General features: G+C 40.7%; 1 protein-coding gene across 2 annotated transcripts; it reads left to right on the forward strand.

Annotated features, from left to right (window-relative positions):
• Positions 1 to 1,469: 1,469 nt before the first annotated feature.
• On the forward strand, positions 1,470 to 19,441 carry LOC147309539 (NXPE family member 3-like). Of its 2 annotated transcripts, none has more exons than XM_086268674.1 (7): positions 1,470 to 2,170; positions 7,793 to 7,966; positions 9,154 to 9,606; positions 13,334 to 13,626; positions 13,892 to 13,962; positions 15,545 to 15,751; positions 15,839 to 19,441. In XM_086268674.1, the coding sequence occupies exons 2-7, from the start codon at positions 7,853 to 7,855 to the stop codon at positions 16,393 to 16,395; spliced, it is 1,695 nt and encodes a 564-aa protein (XP_086124800.1). In that variant the 5' UTR covers positions 1,470 to 2,170; positions 7,793 to 7,852; the 3' UTR covers positions 16,396 to 19,441. The 2 variants fall into 2 exon arrangements, with proteins under 2 accessions (XP_086124800.1, XP_086124799.1); XM_086268673.1 differs by lacking the exon at positions 1,470 to 2,170 and adding an exon at positions 6,419 to 7,251.
• Positions 19,442 to 25,133: the final 5,692 nt, after the last annotated feature.

A 25,133-nucleotide genomic window follows, 5' to 3' on the forward strand; every position in this document is an offset into this window, starting at 1 on the left:
CAGTCTTTACGCACAACTGCAGGCGTGGCTGTTTCACGTGGTTAATGAGGTCGCAGTGTCAAGTTCTTAGGGGTTATAACAGTGATACTAAAATAAATACTTAATTAAAGTCCCACAATCGATCATAGGATCAATTTAGATCCCCCCCCCCCGTAACACTGTCAGTATCTTGGACTTAGAGAATCAAAGCAGAGACCGACACCAGAACTAAACTTTTAAATGTCCAGCCAGTATCCATTAGCAGGGTGCTTGGGTTTTTATAGAGAGACAATTTGAGCTGTGACTGGTCGATCAATCGGAGGAGGACAGTGAGGATAATGTTTTGTAGGAATGACCACACAGCAGCTCAGCATGCAGAAATGAAAACTAAATAAAAAGATGAGTAATGCATGACTTTAGGTTAATCAACACACATTAATTTCAGATCTGAACCCAGAGGATGAGGCTTTGTTATATACCTCAGCCCTAAGATGTTCTAATACCAGTTGCAGCAATACCCTGCCCCTCCCTGAGTCTGGTTATGCAGGAGGATTCTTCCTCTTAAAAGGGAGTTTTTCCTTCCCACTATCTACAAAGTGCTTGCCCATAGGGGGTCATATGACTTTTGGGTTTTCCTCTTTATTTATTATTGTAGGATCCAGAGGTGTGGACTCGAGTCACATGACTTGGACTCGAGTCAGACTCGAGTCATTAATTTTATGACTTTAGACTTGACTTGAAAAAATGTTCTAAGACTTGTGACTTGACTTGGACTTTTACACCAATGACTTGGGACTTGAATTGGACTTGAACCGGTTTACTTGAAAAGACTTGATATTTTACCCCAAATATAAAATTTAACATGCATATTATATAGAGATTGAAAATGTGACGTCATTCACGGGTAGAACCGCAAAGGATTCTGGGAACTCGTGGCAAGCGGTACTAGCGCACGCAGGCTTTCAATTAAAATCAGTTATACAGCGATAAAAAGAAACACAAAAATGGCAAGAAGCTGTTGTATCATTAACTGCAATAGCCGGTCGCATGACAGCCACGGGAAGCCGACGGGTAAAGAGATCGGTTGTAAATTGTTCAGCCATGTTTCCGAAGTAACAAAGACGCGACTGGATTGCAGCCATTCAAAGATCAAATATAACGTCCCAGAACCCTCCAGCTCACAGGTTAGTCTGCTCCAAGCATTTACACGAAGGTCAGTGTTTTTTAGTAGTTAATACGTCATTTTCATAACATAATTAGTGATATAGGTTACAAGCAAGTCTGGCGCTGTCGCGCTATGCTCCTTTATTTATTGTGCATAAATAGTGAATTGTCCTGACACAATATTGCGTTTCGCTTCTGTTATTATGGTACATTGACAAAAACATATACTTTTATTCACAGGATAAAACAGGTTTTTTGTATCACTAATTGCCCAGTACGATTACAGCATACCATATTATTGTCACTGCTACATTTCTGTGATGGGTACTGTTAGGTATTTTAGTACCATGGTAGCATTTACTGGATATTGTTTTATAGTGACATTATGCAGGAAAACTCTGTCATTCAATAAGGCCCCTTTGTTTTAGTTATTTTTCTCTTTGACCCAAGAATTGATGTGTGAGAATCACAGGCTGGTACAAGGTTGAAATACCACAGAGATCACTCCCTCAGCTACATTAGTTTCTTAATCTTTTAGACGCCTGTTGAAGGCCAAATGGTTTGTTTCAGATTTCACTAATGTAAGAACTCTTCGTTTTGTGCCTTGAAAATATGTCGCTGAGATAATCACAATTGTAGCTGAACTGATACACTACACAAAGGATGCTTCTTCACCCAAGGGCAGGAAGACGCTGCCTTATCTTGGTCTGTACTGGTTTAAACTGATAAATCTGCTGTCTCATGAATTTTACCCTCTATATAAACTGTTGTACTTGTGAATAAAGTTGAGTCAATTTGGGAAGACAATCTAAAGCAGTCTCTGTTTTCTTGTTCTCCCAAGCTGCTCCCGAGCTCGTACTAACACGCTGAATGGCATGCTTGAATATTACTTGAGAATATATTTGACTGTGTTACAGACTAAGGGACATTCTCTGCTGATAGGTGAAGGTACATTCTCTGCTGATAGACGTCCACGCCTCGAAGGAAGTCGATCCACGGATTAGGCCTTGGAAACCGTTTCCTTCAGGTACCAGAAATTATTTCCACTGCTAATTAATTACCGTTGAGCTCAAAGGTCCTATTAATAAACGGTTAATGAATGTGTATTTATGACGACAATTTGTGAGACTGGTAAACTTATGATACGTACGATGGTCTTTCGTTCTACACGGTGCATTTCAAGGTCCTGTACCCATCCGTCGGTAAACTGTACCTGGGCTTGTTGCAGTGACCTGAAGTTACTAAACTTCATGAGTGTATGCACTCACTCCAAGAACCGTATGATTATAAATATGCATATAAATATGCTACAATGAGATAGCTGACTTCATCTAACTAGCAAATGTTGTCCAGGCTACGTTGGTGATACAGTTTTTTTTAATGTGTATGATATTTTTGTCATGCGATTTTAAAGCTGGTCCTACAAGCGCATCCAAGAATAACATGCAGCTTATCTCAGAACTGTCGGTGAAAATTATTCTTGGAGCTAAGTTTAATTGAGCTGCATTTTAAAGAGGTGCAATTTCACAATTTGTGTATATTTTCTACGTTCACTTTTGTCATGTGTTGAGAAAAACACAGATTTAAAATTACATGGTCTAATATTTACATTTAGCATATAACTGCAACATTATTTTTTCGTTGTTTTTTTTTTTAAAGACTCGAAAGGACTTGAAATTCAAAGTTTCAGACTTGTGACTTGAGACTCGACTCTGACTTGCCTGACATTACTTGAGACTTGACTTGAGACTTGAGGATAAAGACTTGAGACTTACTTGAGACTTGCAAAACAATGACTTGGTCCCACCTCTGGTAGGATCTACCTTACAATATAAAGCGCCTTGAGGCGACTGTTGTTGTGATTTGGTGCTGTATAAAAAAATTGAATTGAATTGGTGGGCCATGGTTTCATGTGTGAACAACAGCAATAAAGTTAATAAAAAGATCATGTTTCATCAGGACTGAGAACTGACAGACTTTGATATCGGCCAACATGTGATGGTAAAACTAGTTCAAAAAAGGAAAAGCACTGAGCTGTAACATTGGCCAAAGGATCATTGATATGCATGGGGAGCAGAGCCTGTTAGGAAGCACACATTCCTAAAAATGATATCACATCAATACATCAACATCAAAATTTCAGAAAAGTTGAGAGAGTATGTCAAATGTCAGTGTAGGCTAAATGCTGTTTTTTTTCCCCTAATGTCTTAATTTTAAATTCATTTTTAATCGATCCACCTCATTTGGCTTTCTGGACTTTATACTTTTTTGGCTGTATGCTTATTTGTTAAATAAACTGACATTTATGGTTCATAAATTCATTTCATTTATATCTTTTTTTTTACATATAACTCAAATGTTTTATTATTTGGGCTAATTTTAATAAGAAAGTCAGTCTATATGAAACATGAATATACTTACTGCACTTTATATATTTTAACCATATATAGTACATATTAAAGAATGTGTATAGAAATTGCTTGTATTTTGCTACTCCATCTGATTTTCATGATGCCCTAAAAATTTTCTCTAGATCTGCCCCCTGCTCTGGACTAAAAAGGAGACCAACCATCTAGCTCATTATCAGTACTCAGTTCAAAAGCCTGCATCTCTGGTAGTATGGGAGTGCATTAGTGCCTATGGAAGTGGCAGCTTGCACATCTGAAAAGGCACCATCACTACTGAAAGCTTATACACAAGTTTTAGCAACCTCCTCTTCAAGGAAGGCCTTTCATATTTCAGCAACACAATGCTAAACTGCATACTGCAGCATATCATCACAGTAGAAGAATCTGCAGTGCAAACCTCTCATTGAAAGAAGAGGGGATGCTGCACAGTGGTAAACACTGGCCAAACCTGTCCTCTTTTTTGCTCTCATCAAATTCAAAACTAACATTTGACATGTTTTCTGTGTTCTGTTGTGAATAAAACATGGACTTATGAGAGTTGCAAAATAATTGCACAAGTGCAAAATCTGATCCAGACTGGATGTTAAAGCTAAAATCAGTACAAACTTGTGTAATCATAATGGCAATTAAATTTAATAAACAAAAAATGGATTCCAGTGTAAACTGATGAGCCTTTGAGGTAGAAAACACTTCACTTGAGGAAGTCCATTTGGCTCAAGGGAAACAGCCCAGATCTGTCGGATAATAACTTAACTACTGCAGAGATCCTTTATGCTGTTCCACATTCACAAGCAGAGTGTGGCCCAGACTCAGCTGAGCAAGGTCCAATCTGCTGCTCTGTAATAAAGCAGCATGTCAGCTTTGGTGTGTTTAGCCTTAAATCATTTCAAGTTTTATATCTAACCTTGTCATCGTGTCTAACAGCAATGATTCAAGAGAGTTTTTTGGGGTAGTACACATGATTTCTGTGTGTGTGTGTGTGTGTGTGAGAGAGAGAGAGAGTTTAAGAAAACACACTAACCAGCAAATAGCTATAGCAACAAAGAGTGTTTAAAATCTTTTGTCCATCCCCTGTATTCTGTACAACCCAACGATAAATGGGTTAAAGATGAAAGCAATGCAAACTTACTATAGATTTAGTTTGAATTAGATTGGAATGTAATAGTTCATCTTTTGGGGGGCATTTAGCTCTGTTTCGATATTTGGAGGAGCAAATCATCCTACGAACTGACCTGATGGCATTTTACCTAATTAACAGCAAAACCCCCGCTGGTTTTCAGTACCATTTATTTTTCCAGTCTTTTTGTTTCCTTCATTTCAACATTATTGTGATGTGTTGCTGCCATCAAATTCAAAATAGTCTAACATTTTTCATTACATAGTAAATGTTTCAGTTGAAAAATTTAATATTCCTCATGATTTGTTTTATTGTGTATATGGATTTGTGAGATCCTCAGATCATTGCATTCTGCTTTTATTTATATTTTACACAATGTTCAAATCTGCTGTCAGTGCAAACACTGTGAAACTATCTGCTGTTTGAACTACCTTAAATTCCATCGATCTATCGATTTTTTAAAATCCAAACATTCAAATTTAACAGCTGCAATTTTTAAAAACAGCAACAAAAAAAGAAAAAAAAAACTACAATTTTAAAATGAACTATGCAATTAATTTAAACTGTGATGTCAGCATTGACTCATGGCCCAACAAATGGCTCAGTGGACTGGCTGAACAACATTCACATGAACTAGGTCTAAACAGGCAGCTATCGTAAAAATGCAGCTGGTTAAATTAGGGCAGAAAAGTTTTACCATCAGCAGAGAGACATGTGCCCTGAGACTGAAAACACTTATGTGCTCTTTTTAAGGGTAACTGTGGTGCCAGACAGTGGAGTCAAAATCTATTCAAATATTGACATTATGTTAGAAAAGGTCCAAACTCTTGTTGGGGCCTCAGTTAATAGCTGATCTATTTCAGAGAATTTCTTAGTGGACCGAATTTCTGTTATACCTACTCAAAGACTTGTCGGTTTGTTTATGTCACTTAAATAATTTTCGCTTTGTTTTTTTTTCCCCCTCCTTTTACTCAACCACAAAAATCAACCAGAGATGAGGACTGATTGGATACAGTAAGGGTCAGACCTCTGCCCTTTGTAGGCACACTTGTACTTGCCTGTCATTCAATAATATGATGAAGGATAACCAAACTATTATTTTTTATAAGTGTCTGGCTCTTTTTGCAGCACACAACTGACAAATGTACATTCGCTCTCGTGGTTTATGGACTGACTCCATATCCTTCTCTCTGTAATCACTGACAGAATATTCTTGAGTCTGATCACATCCTGCGCTGACAGTTTCAGCAGCATGACGATGAGCTGCTCTTGCACTTTTTCTTTTTTGGGGATGTTGCAATTTCCAATGTGGTTACTGGGATCTTTTCTAAGAATCTGTATGACAGCACTTTAGCCACCGTTTCCGATGAAACACCAGTCAGCTGTGCTTGCTCATTTGTAATACATGCCACTTTGCATGAGAAGATCGTGCAATGACGTGCACCTGTGTTAAAACACCTGGCTTGTTGGTTCTCCAGTAACCAGTCTCTGCAGAGACCACTAGGTGGCACAGGTCCTCAGCTCAGCACTCTACCATCAGGCAGTGGTTTGAACACCTTAAAGCAGAACTACCTTGAATCTTTCTAACACCAATTAGATTTTTATTCACACACTGCAGCTTAACCTTTTCCCTCTTGTCCCGAATTCTTTGATGTTGGGCTGAGAACAAACAACCAATACTCAGAGCAGGTCCAGTCAATCAACAATCATTTATTAAGCACATGCATGTGGAGATGTACACAATACTACCTTCCGTGTCGATCTAAAAGAGGAAGCACTTAGATACACAGTTTTATATGTCAGGGTTCACGGCCCTTCATGCGTAGGCAGATAACATAACATGCATGAGTTACAGTTAGTGACAGTTAGATGTAATTCTTTTTTCGGCAACCTAAGAAAGCTATCTCAACTGTCTCTCACTATGATGTAGCACATCCTGAGTACATCCTGCTGCAGAGGATCCACAGGGCGATGGTGCAGCTGCTATCCACAGCTCCAAACACACTGGTAGTCATTCGGACTGTAAACCACAAAGCTTTGATGAGGCAATTACTAACTGTGACTAAATGTCCATCTGGTGGACGCCTGGCAGATGAGCTTGGCCCACAGCATCCGCCCACCACCACCCACTATTAAGAACAGGATTAATGAACTCTTTTCCTACATATTCAATTAAAACCATGACAAGATGTGCGCGCACCAACACAGAGATTTTTACCAGAAACATTTGAGTGAGGAGAAAGAATCAGAGCAGGATTGAGCACAACTGCAGTGCTGTGAAAGAGTATGACTTCACTCTGATTTTTTTTGTTTATGTTATAAATTTACAAAGTGTAAGGTTAGTATAAACATCATACTTCAGTAAATTTAACAGGGTGGGCCAAGAAAAAGACTACCAGGGACTCAGGGGAAGATTTGCATTTTCCCCTTTGCATTAATTTGCAGTGGACAGAGTACAGTCGCTCTTGGATAATAATTAACTTTTGGTATGTCTTTGATTCATTGTGTCACAACTGGGAAAACAGCAAATCAATGCAATGAGCTTCAGCGCTGGTTCTCACTAAAAGAATCTTCTCCGTCGAGGTAAGATGTGCTATAGACTTGAGAAGTAAATGTAAAAATGAGATTCGTTTAGCATTACAATACATTATTAATGTACTTGTGTGCTTTGTAGAGGATTTTGTGCGATTTTACGCTGTGTGACATTTTTCTACAGAAAAATATTGCCGTTATCACTTCTGCTTGTGTCTTACTCATTTGTTCCTTAAACTGTAGACGTGTACATCTTTGACACACGTCTGAACCGAGGACATGTATTAGGGAGAATTTATTTCTACGATCTCTACCAGACTTTTCTTTTCCACTTGTTTGATAAATCAAAAAATGTTTCTGTCTTTACAACTCTTTACACATTAACTGCTACTTACATCAAGATTTTCGTCCTCCACAGCTGCATATTCTGATGAGTCAATAAAAAATAATAATAGTGTCAGTTTAACAGAATATATTGGTTTCAGTAATTAAACAGTTTGTAATTGAGAGAGGATTTGCAACTGCATTTTGTTTTGTTTTTTAACATATACTTTGTTATTGTTTTTGTTTTAATTTCATTCATAAAATCTAGTATCTGGTGAACTGGTCATAGTGCAACACTGCAGCCGGAGATGTGGACTGTTTACCAATCATGAAGTTCCAAGTTTGTAAACGACAGGCCTTTACTAGACTCCCAAAATGTGCCTGGATTTTCCTTTTCTTCACTCTTTTTTTCCTGGTGTTATTTATCACGAACACCCTGGAGGTAAGAACTTGTGTTTTTCTAATTAGTGACTACAGTTTTTTGTGTTGAAAAAAAGATTAAATGAATAATGTAGGTATGATGTGTCAGATGTCCATATGAAGAGCCAGATGCAATTCTCAGGTCATACAGTGCTTTCACATGACTTTCATCTGCTATATAGGTTTTAGATTAAATAGGTAAATGTGACAATGAGCGATCCGATGACCACAGCATTGTAGTTTTTAAAGATCCTTTATTTTCCCGTTTTAAAGTAGCACACACCACTCTCCCAGAAACATCCTTAAAAGGGGAGACATGATTAGATGATGAGGTCAGGTGTGTGAATCAGCCTCCATCTTTCACCACACCCTGAAAACCCACTGCTCTACCCCTCCCCTGCAGCGGAGCCACAAACCACTCCCCACAATAGTCATGTTTTTGGATGTAGCCCTTCGACAATCATCTTGTTGGTGGTGCAAAAATACTAAATATACTAATATTTAATCTGCAACACGAGATAACTTTTTTTACTTTTTAAACTTACTTTTTTATTTACTTCTATTTAATTTTTTTTTTTAGTCCTTTAGTTCTTGTTAGGAAGAATGTGTCACCCTGACCTGGCAACCCTGTTGTAAGCTAGTAATTAATGTAGCCTTGTATGTGAGGTTTATGGTAAAATCAACTCATTGGAGAGTGCTGATTAGTCCCTCCAAATTTAAATCAATTTTGTATCTCACATTATAAACATTGGTATTATAAGATTCAAATCCTGGTGATTTTCTGAAAGGCAACATTTCTGCCAGTAACCACATTTTGCATTTGATACAACTGCATTTAGTTTGCCTTATCATAGAGAGCTGAGTGTAATCTGTATCTGTATATTTCTTGGCTTAGTTAAATTGGTAATGCATATATTTTAAGGATTTTGATTTATTCATTTATGTACAAAGAAAAGCTTTGTTGTCTTATCACATGAGAAGAATTTTTAACAGTTTTCAACTATGTTTAGTATTTACCTCTTTTTAAAATTTACCATGGCAACTAAGCAGCTTCAAAATCTGCAACTTTTGCTTTGTATGAAATGTTTTTGTTTCCAACTCTCAGAGCCCTATTCAGATTTCATTGTCTTAAACTGGATAATGGAACATGTTGATTCTTAGGTGTACTGAATTGTATTGCATGTTTTAATTCAATGATTAATATTGCAGTTTCAGAATAAAATGAAGACCATCAGCATATTCTCAAGGCCTGCCGCTGTTACCCTGTCTACTGACATGCATTATGACTTCTGCAAGTTAAAACCGCTGTCCCCTAAGGAGGCTCAAGAAGAAGACCTCCTGCTAGAGTCTATTACTTGGCCTGAAACGCCACCTTTATCATTTCCTCTTTCCCTGGAAAAGACCAGTGATCCAGACCACAGCACCTTCACCATTCTTCCAAAGAGGGGAGGGGGCCAGTGGCGAATAGGAGATAAGCTGGAGGTTATGATTAACATGAAGGACTTTCAGGGCCGTCCAAAAAAGTTTGGAGGAGACGTTTTACTTGCCCGGCTGCACAGCCCAACTATCGGTGCGGGTGTTGCAGGAGAAGTGGTGGATCATCTCAATGGCTCCTACACAGCTGTATTCTTTTTACTCTGGAAAGGAAGTGCACAAGTCCAGGTGATTAAGAAAATATATCATTTTACATGTGGTTGAAGGCATTGGAAATGTCAACATCCCATCTTTCTTTTTTTTTCAGTCACTGGAATGTTTAGAAAAATACATCTTCCCATTTCTCTAGACAAAGACTTAATAGTAAAGTAATGTTTCAAGCTGATGTAAAATGTTAGCTTCCTGTTGCCGTTGGCATAAAGAAACCTACTTCTCAAATTTGCACATAAAGTCTGTTACCCCTACTTTTAGCTACTGACATTAGGACAAATGCTAAGACCAAACAGTCACTTCATTCTTATGCAATACTGAGCAGCAATCTGGGGGTGAAAAAAGAAACTAATGAGGAGGTGCCGCAAAAATGTGTTCCCCAAAAGGAACTGAGACTGACTTCCAAAGTTCTCATAGATTGTGATGTTTATATTGCTTATTTTTGTGTTAATGGAAACTGTAATGGAGGGGGAATGTGGTTCCGGGTTATACTTCAAGATCGTGTTCAGTTTCTGCAGTAGGAGAAAACTATTAGCACTAAAGTTAGCATGTTTGTAGTAAGCCCATGTAATGAATGCAAAGTATGGTGCTCCTTGCTAACTAGCAAGGTATGGTCATGACCTCAATGCCAATAGCTGAAGCTTTAAAAACAAATTATTTCCTCCAGAGTCTCCACCAGCTTGGGTTTGAGCTGGATGACAAAATATGCTTTAACAGAAACAAGAATTCTATCTGTTACAAAACAAATTATTTTGCTGCTTCCCCAACAGACCTTTGCTGCAAATATTTAATGATCATAGCTTGCTTATGAAATAGAGCCAACTCATCTTTTCCACTGAACCATAGCTGTTAGACAATTCTAACAGCAGATGGGTTAAATTCCAACCCAAGGCCGTTTGCTCCCATATGGAAAAGAAATAGTAAAAACTTATATGTGATTACTCATGAAAGTGGCCACTTTCATGAGTAAATCATATAAGGCTTACATTATTTACTCATGAAAGTGGCCACTTTCTCATTACTTTCATACATTGTTTTAGTAAGTATCCAAAACATACAAGTTTCATTATATAATTTTTCAAGGGATCTTATATCTGTTTTCACTCTTATATGCTTTTCATACAAGTTTCACACAAGACAGATACAAACTTTATAAGATTTATATATATCTTTTCCATATGGGCTGTGTATCTCCATCCATCCATCCATCCATCTTCATCCGCTTTGTCCGGGGCCGGGTCGCGGGGGCAGCAGCCTAAGCAAAGAGGCCCAGACCTCCCTCTCCCCAGCCACCTCCTCCAGCTTATCCGGGGGAATACCAAGGCGTTCCCAGGCCAGCCGAGAGATATAATCTCTCCAGCGTGTCCTGGGTCTGCCCCGGGGCCTCCTCCCGGTGGGACATGCCTGGAACACCTCACCCAGGAGGCGCCCAGGGGGCATCCTTGTCAGATGCCCGAACCACCTCAGCTGGCTCCTTTCGATGTGGAGCAGCAGCTGCTCTACTCTGAGCCCCTCCCGGATGGCCGAACTTCTCACCCTATCTCTAAGGGAGAGGCCAGCCACCCTTCGGAGGAAGCTCATTTCTGCCGCTTGTATCCGCGATCTCGTTCTTTCGGTCACTACCCACAGCTCGTGGCCATAGGTGAGGGTAGGGACGTAGATCGACCGGTAAATTGAGAGCTTCGCTTTTACACTCAGCTCCCTCTTCACCACGACGGACCGGTGCAGCGTCCGCATTACTGCAGCTGCAGCCCCAATCCGTCTGTCGATCTCCGGCTCCCTTCTCCCATCACTCGCGAACAAGACCCCGAGATACTTGAACTCCTCCACTTGGGGCAGGAACTCATCCCCGACCCGGAGTGGGCACTCCACCCTTTTCCGGCTGAGAACCATGGCCTCAGATTTGGAGGTGCTGATCCTCATTCCCGCTGCTTCACACTCGGCTGCGAACCGCTCCAGTGCGAGCTGGAGGCCCTCACCCGATGAAGCCAACAGAACCACATCATCTGCAAAAATCAGAGATGAGATTCTGAGGCCACCAAAGCGAAAGCCCTCCGCCACTTGGCTGCGCCTAGAAATCCTGTCCATAAAAATTATGAACAGAACCGGAGACAAAGGGCAGCCCTGGCGGAGCCCATCACCCACCGGGAACGAGTCCGACTTATTGCCGGCAATGCGAACCAAGCTCTTGCAACGGTTGTATAGGGATCGAATGGCCCGTAGCAATGGGCCAGACACCCCATATTCCCGCAACACCTCCCACAGGACACCCCGAGGGACACGGTCGAATGCCTTCTCCAAGTCCACAAAACACATGTAGACTGGTTGGGCAAACTCCCATGCACCCTCAAGTATCCTGGAGAGGATAAAGAGCTGGTCCAGTGTTCCGCGACCAGGACGAAAACCGCATTGTTCCTCCTGTATCCGAGGTTCGACTAACGGACGAACTCTCCTTTCCAGCACCCTGGCATAGACTTTCCCAGGGAGGCTGAGGAGTGTTATCCCCCTGTAGTTGGAACACACCGTCCGGTCCCCTTTCTTGAAGATGGGGACCACCACCCCGGTCTGCCAGTCCACAGGTACTGCCCCTGATCTCCACGCAACATTGCAGAGGCGTGTCAACCAGGACAGCCCTACAACGTCCAGAGCCTTCAGGAACTCGGGGCGGACCTCATCAACACCAGGGGCTCTGCCACCAAGGAGTTGTTTAACTGCCTCAGTGACCTCGCCCCCGGAAATTGGCGGGTCATTCCCCTCATCCCCAGACTCTGCTTCCTCCTCGGAAGACGTGTCAGTGGGATTAAGGAGGTCCTCGAAGTATTCCTTCCACCGCCTGACAATTTTCTCAGTCGACGTCAGCAGCGCTCCGCCAGCACTATACACAGTGCAGGTAGAACAACGCTTTCCCCTCCTGAGACGTCTGACGGTTTGCCAGAATCTCTTCGAGGCAGTCCGAAAGTCTTTTTCCATGGCCTCTCCGAACTCCTCCCACACCCGAGTTTTTGCTTCAGCCACTGCCCGAGCCGCATTCCGCTTGGCCTGTCGATACCTGTCGGCTGCCTCCGGAGTCCCACAGGCTAACCAAGCCCGATAGGACTCCTTCTTCAGCCTGGTGGTTCCCCTTCACCTCTGGTGTCCACCATTTGGTTCGGGGATTACCACCACGGCAGGCACCAACCGCCTTGCGGCCGCAGCTCATTGCAGCGGCTTCGGCATACAAAGATGCCTAAGATTACGTAGGCATCTGTGTATCTCCACCCACTGTAAATAGCCCTTACTAAACAGTTAGTCTTTAATGCTACTTGAACCAGGGGAATGGAATGCTGACCATGACAAAAGGTAACGTTTTCTTTCCATTGGCACTGTTTCTTTTTGCCAACATATAATCTGAATGAATTACTTACCACCAACCAGAAATGCAAATTCCCCAAAAGTTGATTCCATTTATCTGTATGTAGTTTTTTCAGTGGGAGAAATGTTTCGTCACTCACCCAAGTGACTTCTTCAGTTTCATGGAGATGCTCTTTTTATAAGGTTGGGGAAACCTGCAGTCAGCTGAGACTGAAAAAGTCACTTGGGTGAGTGACGAAACATTTCTCCCACTGAAAACATCCAGATGAACAGAATCAACTTTCTGGGATTTCCTTACTGGGATGATGAATCAAGATGCTGTATTCAAAGGTTGTAGTAATTATAGGTATTTATCTGAAAACTGGTTGCAAAACTCTGAGTCTGTTTTCTACAGGTGACACTGGTTCACCCCAGTGAGGCAGTCATGGAGCTGCGCAGGCTGAACAGAGAACACCCTGACAGGATTTTCTTTAAGAGCGTCTTCCAGTCAGGCTCAGTCACTGAAACTACCACCTGTAACATATGTTTGCGTCCAACCCAGAAGTCTCTGTGCAACTACACTGACCTCCATACAGGCGAGCCCTGGTTCTGCTACAAGCCAGATAACCTGAGTTGTGATGCCAGAATGAATTACTTCAATGGAGGATATCAACAAAGCATCACAACCATGGAGAAGCTTTTTAAGAGGTGAAGATTTCGTTTATGTCCTTAGTGTAAAAGTATAAAAGTCAATCTTTTTCTTTGTTTTACTCTCCACAGCAAAAAGAGGGAACTATCTTTTTCTCCACCTGGAAAATGCTTCATTGTTGTGTGTTAGCCAGTTTCCCTGTCAACTATTTAATGTTTAATATGATTTAATCTGTTTTTGCTGCCTGCCGTCTCTAATAAATTTCTAGTTTAAAAAACTTTTAAACTTTTCTTAAGAACTTTTATTGTGTGTGCTTTGCCTCAGTGGCGTCAACTTGAAAGTCTCCATTCGAGCTTCAGGACCTGCAGGTGTCACCATTTTTCCAAGAATGAAAGGTAAAGCCAGATGTTAACACCTATATTAAATAAACATTTGTAGAACATTTAATAGTTTATGGATTTTGAATTAACTACTAACAGTGTAACTTTTCCTCTGTATGGATAGTTCATAACATGTGGATGAAATGAACTTCAACAGTTCTTATTCCCAGAATAAAGAGGTTTATTATAAGAATGTGAGGTATGATCAGAAAGTTCTGGGAACTGACCTCAACTGATTTATATTAGGCTGATCCGTCTTCTTGAGTGTTGTCTTTTTGTGCATCTTAAGCCCATTTTCAAAAATGTAATTAGTTATAGATTGCTCCCTGGATGTCCCATTCTGTTCCCTTGCACTTATTTTGGGTCAGATATGTCTGTGTAGTTAAAAAATAGTAACAGTAACAGTTATATAGTAACTGTTAAGTCTAATATACCCTAGTAAGCTATACTACTTTTTCCTTTGGGAAGATACCATCTGTGCAGTGTGCAATTCTGTTGAAGAAAGATGTTGAATCTATTTAATTATTCTTGAAAAATAATTTATTTCTGTGCATTTTCCCCCCTGCATCAAATTAAATTTGATTATATCGATTAAGCATCATGAGGTGGAGGGTGGCTCCCTATTTTTTTTGCTGGGAGTTTGCAACCCTATTAGTTAGGTTGCTTAATATTTCTGCTAAGTACTCTTTAAAATACCAGAATAGGGAGGATGGAGTAGGTTTAAGTTTATTAGATTGATTGGTTTTGCTGAACTATGAAATATTTTGGGTGCAGTGTATTTTTTACATACAGGTATAACAGAATAGCTTTAGTGTTGTTATTTATTTAAACTTGAGTATAAACTTATACAAAATGCAGCAAGATATTAAAAAAATGTTTTGTTGATTAAAAAACACTATATCGGATTCATATCAGTATCGGCAGATATCCAAATTTATGATATCGGTATCGGTATCGGACATAAAAAAGTGGTATCGTGCCATCTCTAATTTTTAGGCAATCCTGATATTAATGAATCTCAGTAGTCCAGTCTAGAATTAATAAATGCATTAACTAATTCTTCCATATCAGTCTGAGACAGGATTTCTCATTTTTGAGATACTGCACTAATGCAAGAAAACAGTCATACATATTTGTTTAATATGTGCATTGAGGGACATGACTCCAAGTTTCCTTACAGTGTCACTGGAGGTCAAAATAAAGCCATCCAGAATGGTTTGACGCCACGTTTCTAAGATTGCACATGAAAGGGATGGGACTTCCAGGAAGTGATCTAATAACAGCAGCAGTAGTCATAGTGGTGCATAAATGCATGATAAGATGATCTTCAACAGTGGATGGTAAACATTTAAATTAGGTAATCACCAGTGTACTGCACTTATATTTTTTGGGACTAAAAAAGTCATAAACAAACTAACTGTACTTCAACTTGAGTGAGGTTAGAAAACTACAGCAAACTAGCTGTCTTATAAAATTAAAATTATAAGTAATATTAGATTTCATTCACTCATACAGGTAAAGGAAAGATTTTGTTTGGGTCTTTTCTTGTTAATAACTCAAAAATAGTCATATAGCGTGTCTGTTGACTTGTTCTCAGGACAGTCAGAGGAGAAGAGCAGCAGTGAGGAGTCTGGACCCTCGGGCTATTACTACCAAGATGTTTGGCGAGGACTAGGTGGCACAAAAATTCATCAGTTCAACACTTCCTCGGCCATCACTCAGTGCCTGAAAGGCAAGGTGGTTCATATGTATGGAGACTCCACCATTAGGCAGTGGTTTGAACACCTTACAGCAACACTACCAGGTAACTACCCCACAACCCTTTCAGGCACCCCTCTGATTTTCTTTAGACACCTTATCACACGCATTATTTCCTCTGTAATACTTTCAGATCTCAAGGAGTTTGACCTGAATAGTGAGAAACAAGCTGGACCTTTCATGGCCCTGAACTTTACACACAACATCATGGTGAAGTACCGCTGCCACGGTCCTCCTCTCCGGAGCACTACTGTCCCAGCCATTGAGATGCATTATATTGCCAACGAGTTAGACAACATGGTTGGAGGCAGCAAAACCGTTGTAGTACTTGGAATCTGGGCACACTTTGCCACTTTTCCCTTGGAGTTCTACATCCGGCGGATGTTGTCCATCCGCAGGGCAGTGGTGCGGCTGCTGTCCAGGGCTCCAGACACACTGGTGGTTATTCGGACCGGAAACCCCAAATCTTTAACATGTTTCCTTCACTCATCCACTAACAGTGACTGGTACACGCTGCAGCAACTCAAAGTGCTCAAGGCCATATTCAAAGGACTGAATGTCCATCTGGTGAATGCCTGGGAGATGGTCATTGCCCACCACCTGCCCCAAGAACTCCACCCACAACCTCCCATTATTAAGAACATGATTAATGTTCTCCTGTCGTACATATGCCCTGAAAAGGATGGTTAGATGTGTGTGTGTGTGTGTGTGTGTGTGTGTGGGGGGGGGGGGGGGGGGGTTAGCAGTCTGTGCACACACATTTATTTACCATCTATTTGAATTAAATTAACTACAGTAAACAGCAAAAGTAACTATTATAAATGTTCATAGTAGCCCCAGAGAAAGCTTGTAACCATCTTAATCAGCCTCATTGGTTCCACTCTCTGCATACAGTACATTTAATCCATTTTTCATTTTTAATAATAGTCCCTATTTGATTTGTTAAATAATGTTGTTTCCCACTGCATCACCTAAGAAACCAAAGCTGATTTGTACTTTAAACATGGTCAGCATAAACACAGGAAGTTAAAGGGACAAAAACAAAGGTTAGCACAAAATTTCACTCCCAGCGTGAAATGCCTTTCAGGTTTCATCTGAATCTGTAAATACTGTATTTAGGGGCAGTTATGTTTTGGGACATGTTTACATGCATCTGTGTTATTCTGTCTGTAAACATGGTTTTGAATTAATTCTGATAAAACTACGTAGGCGTGTAGGATTGGGATTGTGTTAACAATCCATTAGAATTTGGTTTATACATATTTAAGGTGAACTCGAGATGTGTTACTGTATATCTTCACAGAAAGAGAATGAGCCGCCTAGTTAGCAGTGGTAAATGGTAAAGAGCCTGTATTTATATAGCACTTTACTAGTCCCTAAGGACCCCAAAGCGCTTTACACATCCAGTCATCCACCCATTCACACACTGGTGATGGCAGCTGCATTGTAGCCACAGCCACCCTGGGACGCACTGACAGAGGCGAGGCTGCCGGACACTGGCGCCACCGGGCCCTCTGACCAGTAGGCAATGGGTGAAGTGTCTTGCCCAAGGACACAACGACCGAGATTGTCCAAGCCGGGGCTCGAACTGGCAACCTTCCGATTACAAGGCGAACTCCCAACTCTTGAGCCACGATCGCCTCAATAACGGTGTTACTAACGTTACTTTTTCCAGTAACAAGTAATCTAACTAATTACTATTTCTATCGTTACAATGCTGTTAACTAGAAAATGTGGTGCGGTCGCTTTACTATTTTTCAACAAACAGATGGTTGAAGCTGTCTTCAGCCTACCGCACCTTATATCAAGCCAATCACATGACCACATGAACATTGTGTTGATAGGCTACGTAAGACCAGAGTCATGATAAACATTATGTATGCATGTTTTTTCCTGAATAGTTTTGTCACATTAACTGTGATTAACAGTAACTGATTTACAAACGGTAACTGATTTAAACCAAGCAGAAGACTAGAGAGTTGTCTGTGGCTCTATAGTGTAGGTGTAGGGGTTTACACACTTGCCTAATAAACAAAAGGTCCTTGGTTTCATTCTGAGAGTAGACACAAATGGGGCTTCAAATGGCATAAAAACTAATAAAATCTGTCTCACTAACCACTTTGGAAACTTGTGACACGTGAATGTAGCTTTAAAAACATCTATGTAACATGTTAGACAGCCCAGTTTGAAAGGACTGATAGCTTGTGCCAAGGAGGTTAATTATCATTTGTATAGCTCTTTTGTTTAGGACTTTTAACAAGCAGTTAAGGACAATTAACCAGGTATCGGACACACTTAACTGGCTATGCAAAATAAACCATTGAAAGGCCATTGTTCCTTTGGAGCCTGATTCCCTAAAAGGAATCTATAGCTAACAGCTAAACGAACTATAACTCTAGCATTAGTGTCGGCTCTACAAAGTATTTCTGGTACAATGCAATACAATGTTTTCAGTGACACTGAAACTAAGAAAAAAAATCCTAGTCATAAAATAAAAAGCTGATGTATCAAAATCACGTACCAGCAATAACACAGGGTATCAACAGCAAAAGCAGCAATAGAAGGTGTGATGAAGGCCGAGGCTTACTGAGGCTTACGGTCCTGCTACCATACTTTATCTAGAAAACATTAAGGAAAGTCTCAATAGAGCAGCAGGTCAGAGATTTTCAAAATATTATTCATACAGTAAATATCATGATGTGAAACAGGCTGTAAATAATGTTGTGGAGCTCTTATCACAATGATCCAGTCTTTAATTGATGACGTATGAACCCTGCTTCCTGGTCCAAACCTCTCCATGTTAATTAAGGCTGTTGTGTTTTTAAAGTGTTTTAATGCTTTGTATCTTCTTAATCTGAACAATGAAAGAATTTAGACAGTTTTTAACTCTCAGTGATGCCGCAGTGTTTGTTTGACTTTGGGACCTGAAGTGGAGTTTGGACCCAGAAATGGCTATTGATGTCAGTCTTAAAGACTGGATAGGTATGTTTGTCTGTCCATAAACAGTGCCTCGTGTTAGTATGAAAGAAAGATTTACCAACAACAGCTGAAATTCAACGTCGGGTGGGTTTTTAACCTCACAAGTGAAAGAGTGAGTCTCATCACTGGTTTTGTTTGTTTCCATGGCGCAGCAGTATTCCTTACTGTCTTGAACGCCCCACACTGATAACTCTGCTGTTGTCATTTCCAGTTTATCTGCCTTTTTCTAAAACAACAACACAAGCAAAGACTGATGTTCTACGAGCTGATGTCACATGTTTGTGAATGTGCGATTTAAAACATGCATTACCCGTATAGTGATGTGAACACTGTTTCTTGTCCTTGTGGCTGTGAAGCTGATAAACTCAGGGTCTGGATAGTAGGACATGTTTGTGGAGCAGGCCAAGGTTTGATTAGCTACTTTCAAAAACACAGTGCTGCTAGAAATCCCAGGACTGTTTTCAGCTGAAGGTGAGTCATAGGTGAGACTCTGCAATGAATTACATTTTTATATAAATCATAGACTCTTTATATAGCTAGCATGGTATGGTCATGATGGTGACATGATAAACCTAATGTCAATCACAGAATCAGAAGCGCCTCAACATCTATATTTCTAATGATTCAGCTTCTCTCCACAACTTGTTTTGTGCCAAATAATCTTACCGGTTACCCTCAATCTTCAACAAGGTGTTTATTTTAATCTTGCTTTTTTATTTTAATTTGACTCCCAATAAAATGTAAGTGATTTTTGTGATTACTGCATTTTTGTAATGGTGAGAATATGAAGTTACTTAATCTGTGTATGAAAAATCCTCCTCGTTTATGTCAAGACCAGTAAAGCTGACATTGGAGAGTAGTAGCAACAAAATAGAACCAACAGTCAATCAACACGTATGATATGTATGAAGTCAGACACTCTGATGTCGGTGGACTGCGTAGGGACTTGCTCAGCAAATGTAGGCGGCATAAATAAAACAAATACATAAATAAAGATTTAATCAAAGGTAGCTGTGGAGGCTTACCTTGGTGAGAAAAGGTTTACTGTTCAGCAAATTGGACAAAGAAATCAGCCCTTGCTCAACCGTCTGCCTACAACTTTCTGAAACATCCAGAGCTTGTCCCAGTTGGGACTCCTGGTGCCCCGGGAAGAAAATGCGCTCAGCATATGTTTGGTAATCCAGGAAAGCAATCCCAGAGCCCAGCAAAGCATTGAACATGTCCATCATCTCTGTCATCCAGTCTAAAAAGAGGAATTAAGGTTTCGTCTTACTTTCACAAGATGTAAAAGTCCAATCCAACTTTATTTATAGAGCACTTTAAAAACAACATAGTTGACCAAAGTGCTTTCCAATAATAAAAAACAGAGATAACAGTTAAAAACCATACATTAAGCAGACAAAGAAAAATATCTAAATAACAATAAAATAAATACATAAATGAAAAAAGAAGATAAAAAATAAATCAGTATATATCAAATAATAAAACATGAGTAAAATAGACATTAAAATATACAATGAATAAAATTAACAAAAAAAGATTAAGAGTGACCATCTACTGACTAAAACTGACTACAAGCTGACTCTGGTGCTTCTCCTAAAAAGCCTTTGGAAAAAAAGGTGTTTTTAAAAGTGATTTGAACATTTCAAGTCTTGGGGCCAGCCTAATATGGATGGACAGCTTATTCCATAATCTGGGGGCCACAACAGCGAAAGCTCGGTTCAGAAGAAAAAGAGGAAGTTACCTGTGAACTCCTTCTTACAGCGGTCTCAAACACTCGTCTCCAGGTTCTCCAGCTGGATCTGAACTTTCTGATAGTCCCTCATGGCCTGTTTGCTTTCTCCTGACCCACAAGCCATGATGAAGAGGCAATATTGAGATCAAAACCAATGATGCTCCGTGAATTGAACATGTTTACCTGTATATGAGCACTTTGATGAGAACACCAAAGAAAAATACACTGACACCTCTGATCTGCTTGAAAAGCTTAGATTCATTTAAAATAATTAAATTAAAACATCAATATACTGGCAACTGTACAAGGGGTAAAAAAAAATCATCGTAAAAACATTCATGCTTAGGCAAACATTTAAAAGCAAATAATAGTTTCATAGGTTATAACTAGGCTTTATATAGGCTGAGGTTTGGTGTCAGAAGGTGTGGATGTACAAGAACAATGACAGAGGTACAAACTGTCTCACAGGCCTGTCACCTTGACCTTGCTAAGGTCCAGTGTGGCTGCCACGACAACACTGAAAGGGCTATTGGGAATGTGATCTCCACCGTAGGTCACGCAACTCCCAGGGGACCCTGTCATGGGAAAGGGAAGCGATCCACATCCTCCCATTTAATATGATGTATAACAGCCAGAAGAACGCTTCCTTGTCTTATAACAACCCACATAATACAAAGTAACTACAAAGTAACTACAATCCACGCCCGCATGTGTGAGCATTACTTTTCTCGCCTGTTGCACAGGTGTATATTTAACAGTGTGTGTGTTGTTGTGGTTGTTGATGATTTCAAAGTCTTTCACAGCCTGCTGCTACTACTGCTTTGACTGGTACACAGTTCAAATGACAGCTCAAAAGGACCTGTTTACATTAGCATACAGCTGTGTGAAGGACCAAAAAGCTCTCCAGAGAGTGATCCGTACAGCAGAACGCTGCTGCAGGATTGCTCTCCCCCCGCTTCAGGACACCTACACCAGGAGATGCCGGACTAGAGCAGCGCAGATACTGAAGGACCCGTCCCATCCTGGCAACAAACTGTTCCAACTTCTGCAATCTGGTAGAAGGTTCCGCATCTTCCGGGCAAGGACAGAGAGACTCAAGAGGAGCTTCTATCCCCAAGCCATCCGTGCCCTAAACACACACACCCGCCCTCTCACATCATCTATAATTGACTGAGTCAGGACTCTTCCAGACACTAAACCAAGGCACAATGTACATTTCAATTCCTTTAATTTTAAATATGTTTATATTGTGTATCCTGTAAAATAGTCAGATGTCTATTCATATTAATGTACAGAATTCACCTGCTTGCTGCTACTACTGCACATTCACCCAATGTATATACTACACACACACACACACACACACACATATATATATATATATATATATATTTATATATATACAATGTTTTTCCTCTACACACCCCCCCCCCCAATTTTTATTTTTTTTATTTTTTATTTTTTGCACATGTCGAGGAGCGTGTCAGGCTACGTTTCACTGTGTGTTATACTTGTATAACTATGCATGTGACAAATAAAGAACCTTGAACCTTGAACCATACCAACTATAACCCTGTTTATTCATGTTTATTCTTCTTTTTAAATCCGTGCGATTGTGATTTTAATTTTGATCTTGTCAATTTCATCAAACATTTTCATAAAAGTGTTATGAAGCGTTGTTCCATGTAGTATGACGGAAAACATTCCGACCGTATTATAGACCAACAAACTAAACAAACTCAACAGACTTGTTTTTGTTAGTACTCTCTGACTTTGTGAGGCAGTACAGGTATTCTTACCACTGCGGCTGAGTCTTGGTCCCTCTGCCTTGAGAAGGATCCACTTTGACCCTGAAGGGTGTCATTGTTATAGTCTAAACGCAAACAGCCTTTGTCCTGATGGCAGAGGACAAAGGCTGTGTTAGCATGTTACCTTTGCAGGTAATGCTCTTCAGTCATTTTTAGCCTCAAACAGCAGGTGGGTTAAATACGTTTCCCTGTAATATCTGTTTATAAACATGTTTGGAATATTTCTTTGACATGATCATATGTTTGCGCTCTTTACTCTTACACACACAGTTTTATGGAGCTTTACCTTGACCAGACTCTGAGCAGTCAACAGTGAAGTATGTTGTCTCGAAGGCTTTGAGGCCCGTCTTTGCCACTCCAGGGTCAGAGACCTTCACCTTGTTTGGATGACAGCCCGCTCCGATATTCAGCTCCGATATTCATCTGTGGGCACAAACACCAAAACTCAAGAGACTTCTCAGTGAGAAGAAAAGACAATCCCTGCATGCCAGAGTGAAAGTGAGAGCGTGTGTGAGTGCATACTCACCCTGAACGGACTCTCGGGGATGTGAACGTCTCCCCAGGAGACCATCACAGTGTGCTTCACAGGCTTACGTGGGGTGTAGGTGCAGGCGTATGTGCTGTTGCCATTATCCTTAACCTGGACATGCACAGAATTACCTTCACCATCCTGTGCAGAAGACAAGGGATTAGTTCAATCAGATTTAACACACCGTATTTTTTGGACCATAAGGCACACCGGATTATAAAATGCATTAAGCGAAACAAAACAGTCAGATAAGTCAAACTTTACTTAACTCTTTCTTCTTGCTTCTTCCTGTTAGGTTTTGTATTGTTGATTGTCATTTATGCTTAGAAATATCTACTTCTATAGGCTTAGAGTTTTATAATTAGTTGTAGATTGGTAGAGGTTTGATCCTTAATAGTCTGCAAACTTTGTGTGCATTCCAGAGCACTCTGGGAGCATGGGAGAGGTCGTACCTTGTCTTATTGTTTTATGGTAGGATAAACGTACAGTATGCGTACCGAACCGAAAGCACTGTATCGAACGGTTCAATATCGATACGAGTATTGTTGCACCCCTAATATCTATGTAGGCAGGGAAATCTCATCTGAGCAAGATGAGTAAATCCAGCCCATTTCAAAGATGGTTGGACGACAACAGTCACAACAGACTCCTTTGCCATCTATTAGGCCAAAAATGCAAAATTTGAGGCCCGCCTTGCCAGTGTCAGAATCTACGCAACTGCCAGGCCTTTTCGCATGATTCGTGCCCCAGAAAGGCAAACCAACCTACTCCAGCCCTACCAGTTGTAATTACACAACGTGGTCTTGTCCCTCTGCCGCCCATTTGTAAAAAAGTTGAATATACAGTGGGGCAAAAAAGTATTTAGTCAGCCACCGATTGTGCAAGTTCCCCCACTTAAAATGATGACAGAGGTCAGTAATTTGCACCAGAGGTACACTTCAACTGTGAGAGACAGAATGTGAAAAAAAAATCCATGAATTCACATGGTAGGATTTGTAAAGAATTTATTCGTAAATTCGGGTGGAAAATAAGTATTTGGTCACCTCAAACAAGGAAAATCTCTGGCTCTCACAGACCTGTAACGTCTTCTGTAAGACGCTTTTCTGTCCCCCACTCGTTACCTGTATGAATGGCACCTGTTTGAACTCATCATCTGTATAAAAGACACCTGTCCACAGCCTCAAACAGTCAGACTCCAAACTCCGCCATGGCCAAGACCAAAGAGCTTTCGAAGGACACCAGGAAAAGTATTGTAGACCTGCACCAGACTGGGAAGAGTGAATCTACAATAGGCAAGCAGCTTGGTGTGAAAAAATCAACTGTGGGAGCAATCATCAGAAAATGGAAGACATACAAGACCACTGATAATCTCCCTCGATCTGGGGCTCCACGCAAGATCTCATCCCGTGGGGTCAAAATGATCATGAGAACGGTGAGCAAAGATCCCAGAACCACACGGGGGGACCTGGTGAATGACCTGCAGAGAGCTGGGACCAAAGTAACAAAGGTCACCATCAGTAACACACTACAACGGCAGGGAATCAAATCCCGCAGTGCCAGACGTGTTCCGCTGCTGAAGCCAGTGCATGTCCAGGCCCGTCTGAAGTTTGCCACAGAGCACATGGATGATACAGCAGAGGATTGGGAGAATGTCATGTGGTCAGATGAAACCAAAGTAGAACTTTTTGGTATAAACTCAACTCGTCGTGTTTGGAGGATGAAGAATACTGAGTTGCATCCCAAGAACACCATACCTACTGTGAAGCATGGGGGTGGAAACATCATGCTATGGGGCTGTTTTTCTGCCAAGGGGACAGGACGGCTGATCCGTGTTAAGGACAGAATGAATGGGGCCATGTATCGTGAGATTTTGAGCCAAAACCTCCTTCCATCTGTGAGAACTTTGAAGATGAAACGAGGCTGGGTCTTCCAACATGACAATGATCCAAAACACACCGCCCGGGCAACAAAGGAGTGGCTCCGTAAGAAGCATTTGAAAGTCCTGGAGTGGCCTAGCCAGGCTCCAGACCTCAACCCCATAGAAAATCTGTGGCGGGAGTTGAAAGTCCGTGTTGCTCGGCGACAGCCCCAAAACATCACTGCTCTCGAGAAGATCTGCATGGAGGAATGGGCCAAAATACCAGCTACTGTGTGTGCAAACCTGGTAAAGACCTATAGTAAACGTTTGACCTCTGTTATTGCCAACAAAGGTTATGTTACAAAGTATTGAGTTGTATTTTTGTTATTGACCAAATACTTATTTTCCACCCTGATTTACGAATAAATTCTTTACAAATCCTACCATGTGAATTCATGGATTTTTTTTTTCACATTCTGTCTCTCACAGTTGAAGTGTACCTCTGGTGCAAATTACTGA

The sequence above is a fragment of the Aulonocara sp. 'chitande type north' Nkhata Bay genome, linkage group LG17 (assembly GCF_057382095.1).
Source record: "Aulonocara sp. 'chitande type north' Nkhata Bay isolate Kocher_YH1m ecotype deep benthic linkage group LG17, A_spYH_male_GT1.1, whole genome shotgun sequence".
NCBI classification, from domain to species: Eukaryota; Metazoa; Chordata; class Actinopteri; order Cichliformes; family Cichlidae; genus Aulonocara; species Aulonocara sp. 'chitande type north' Nkhata Bay.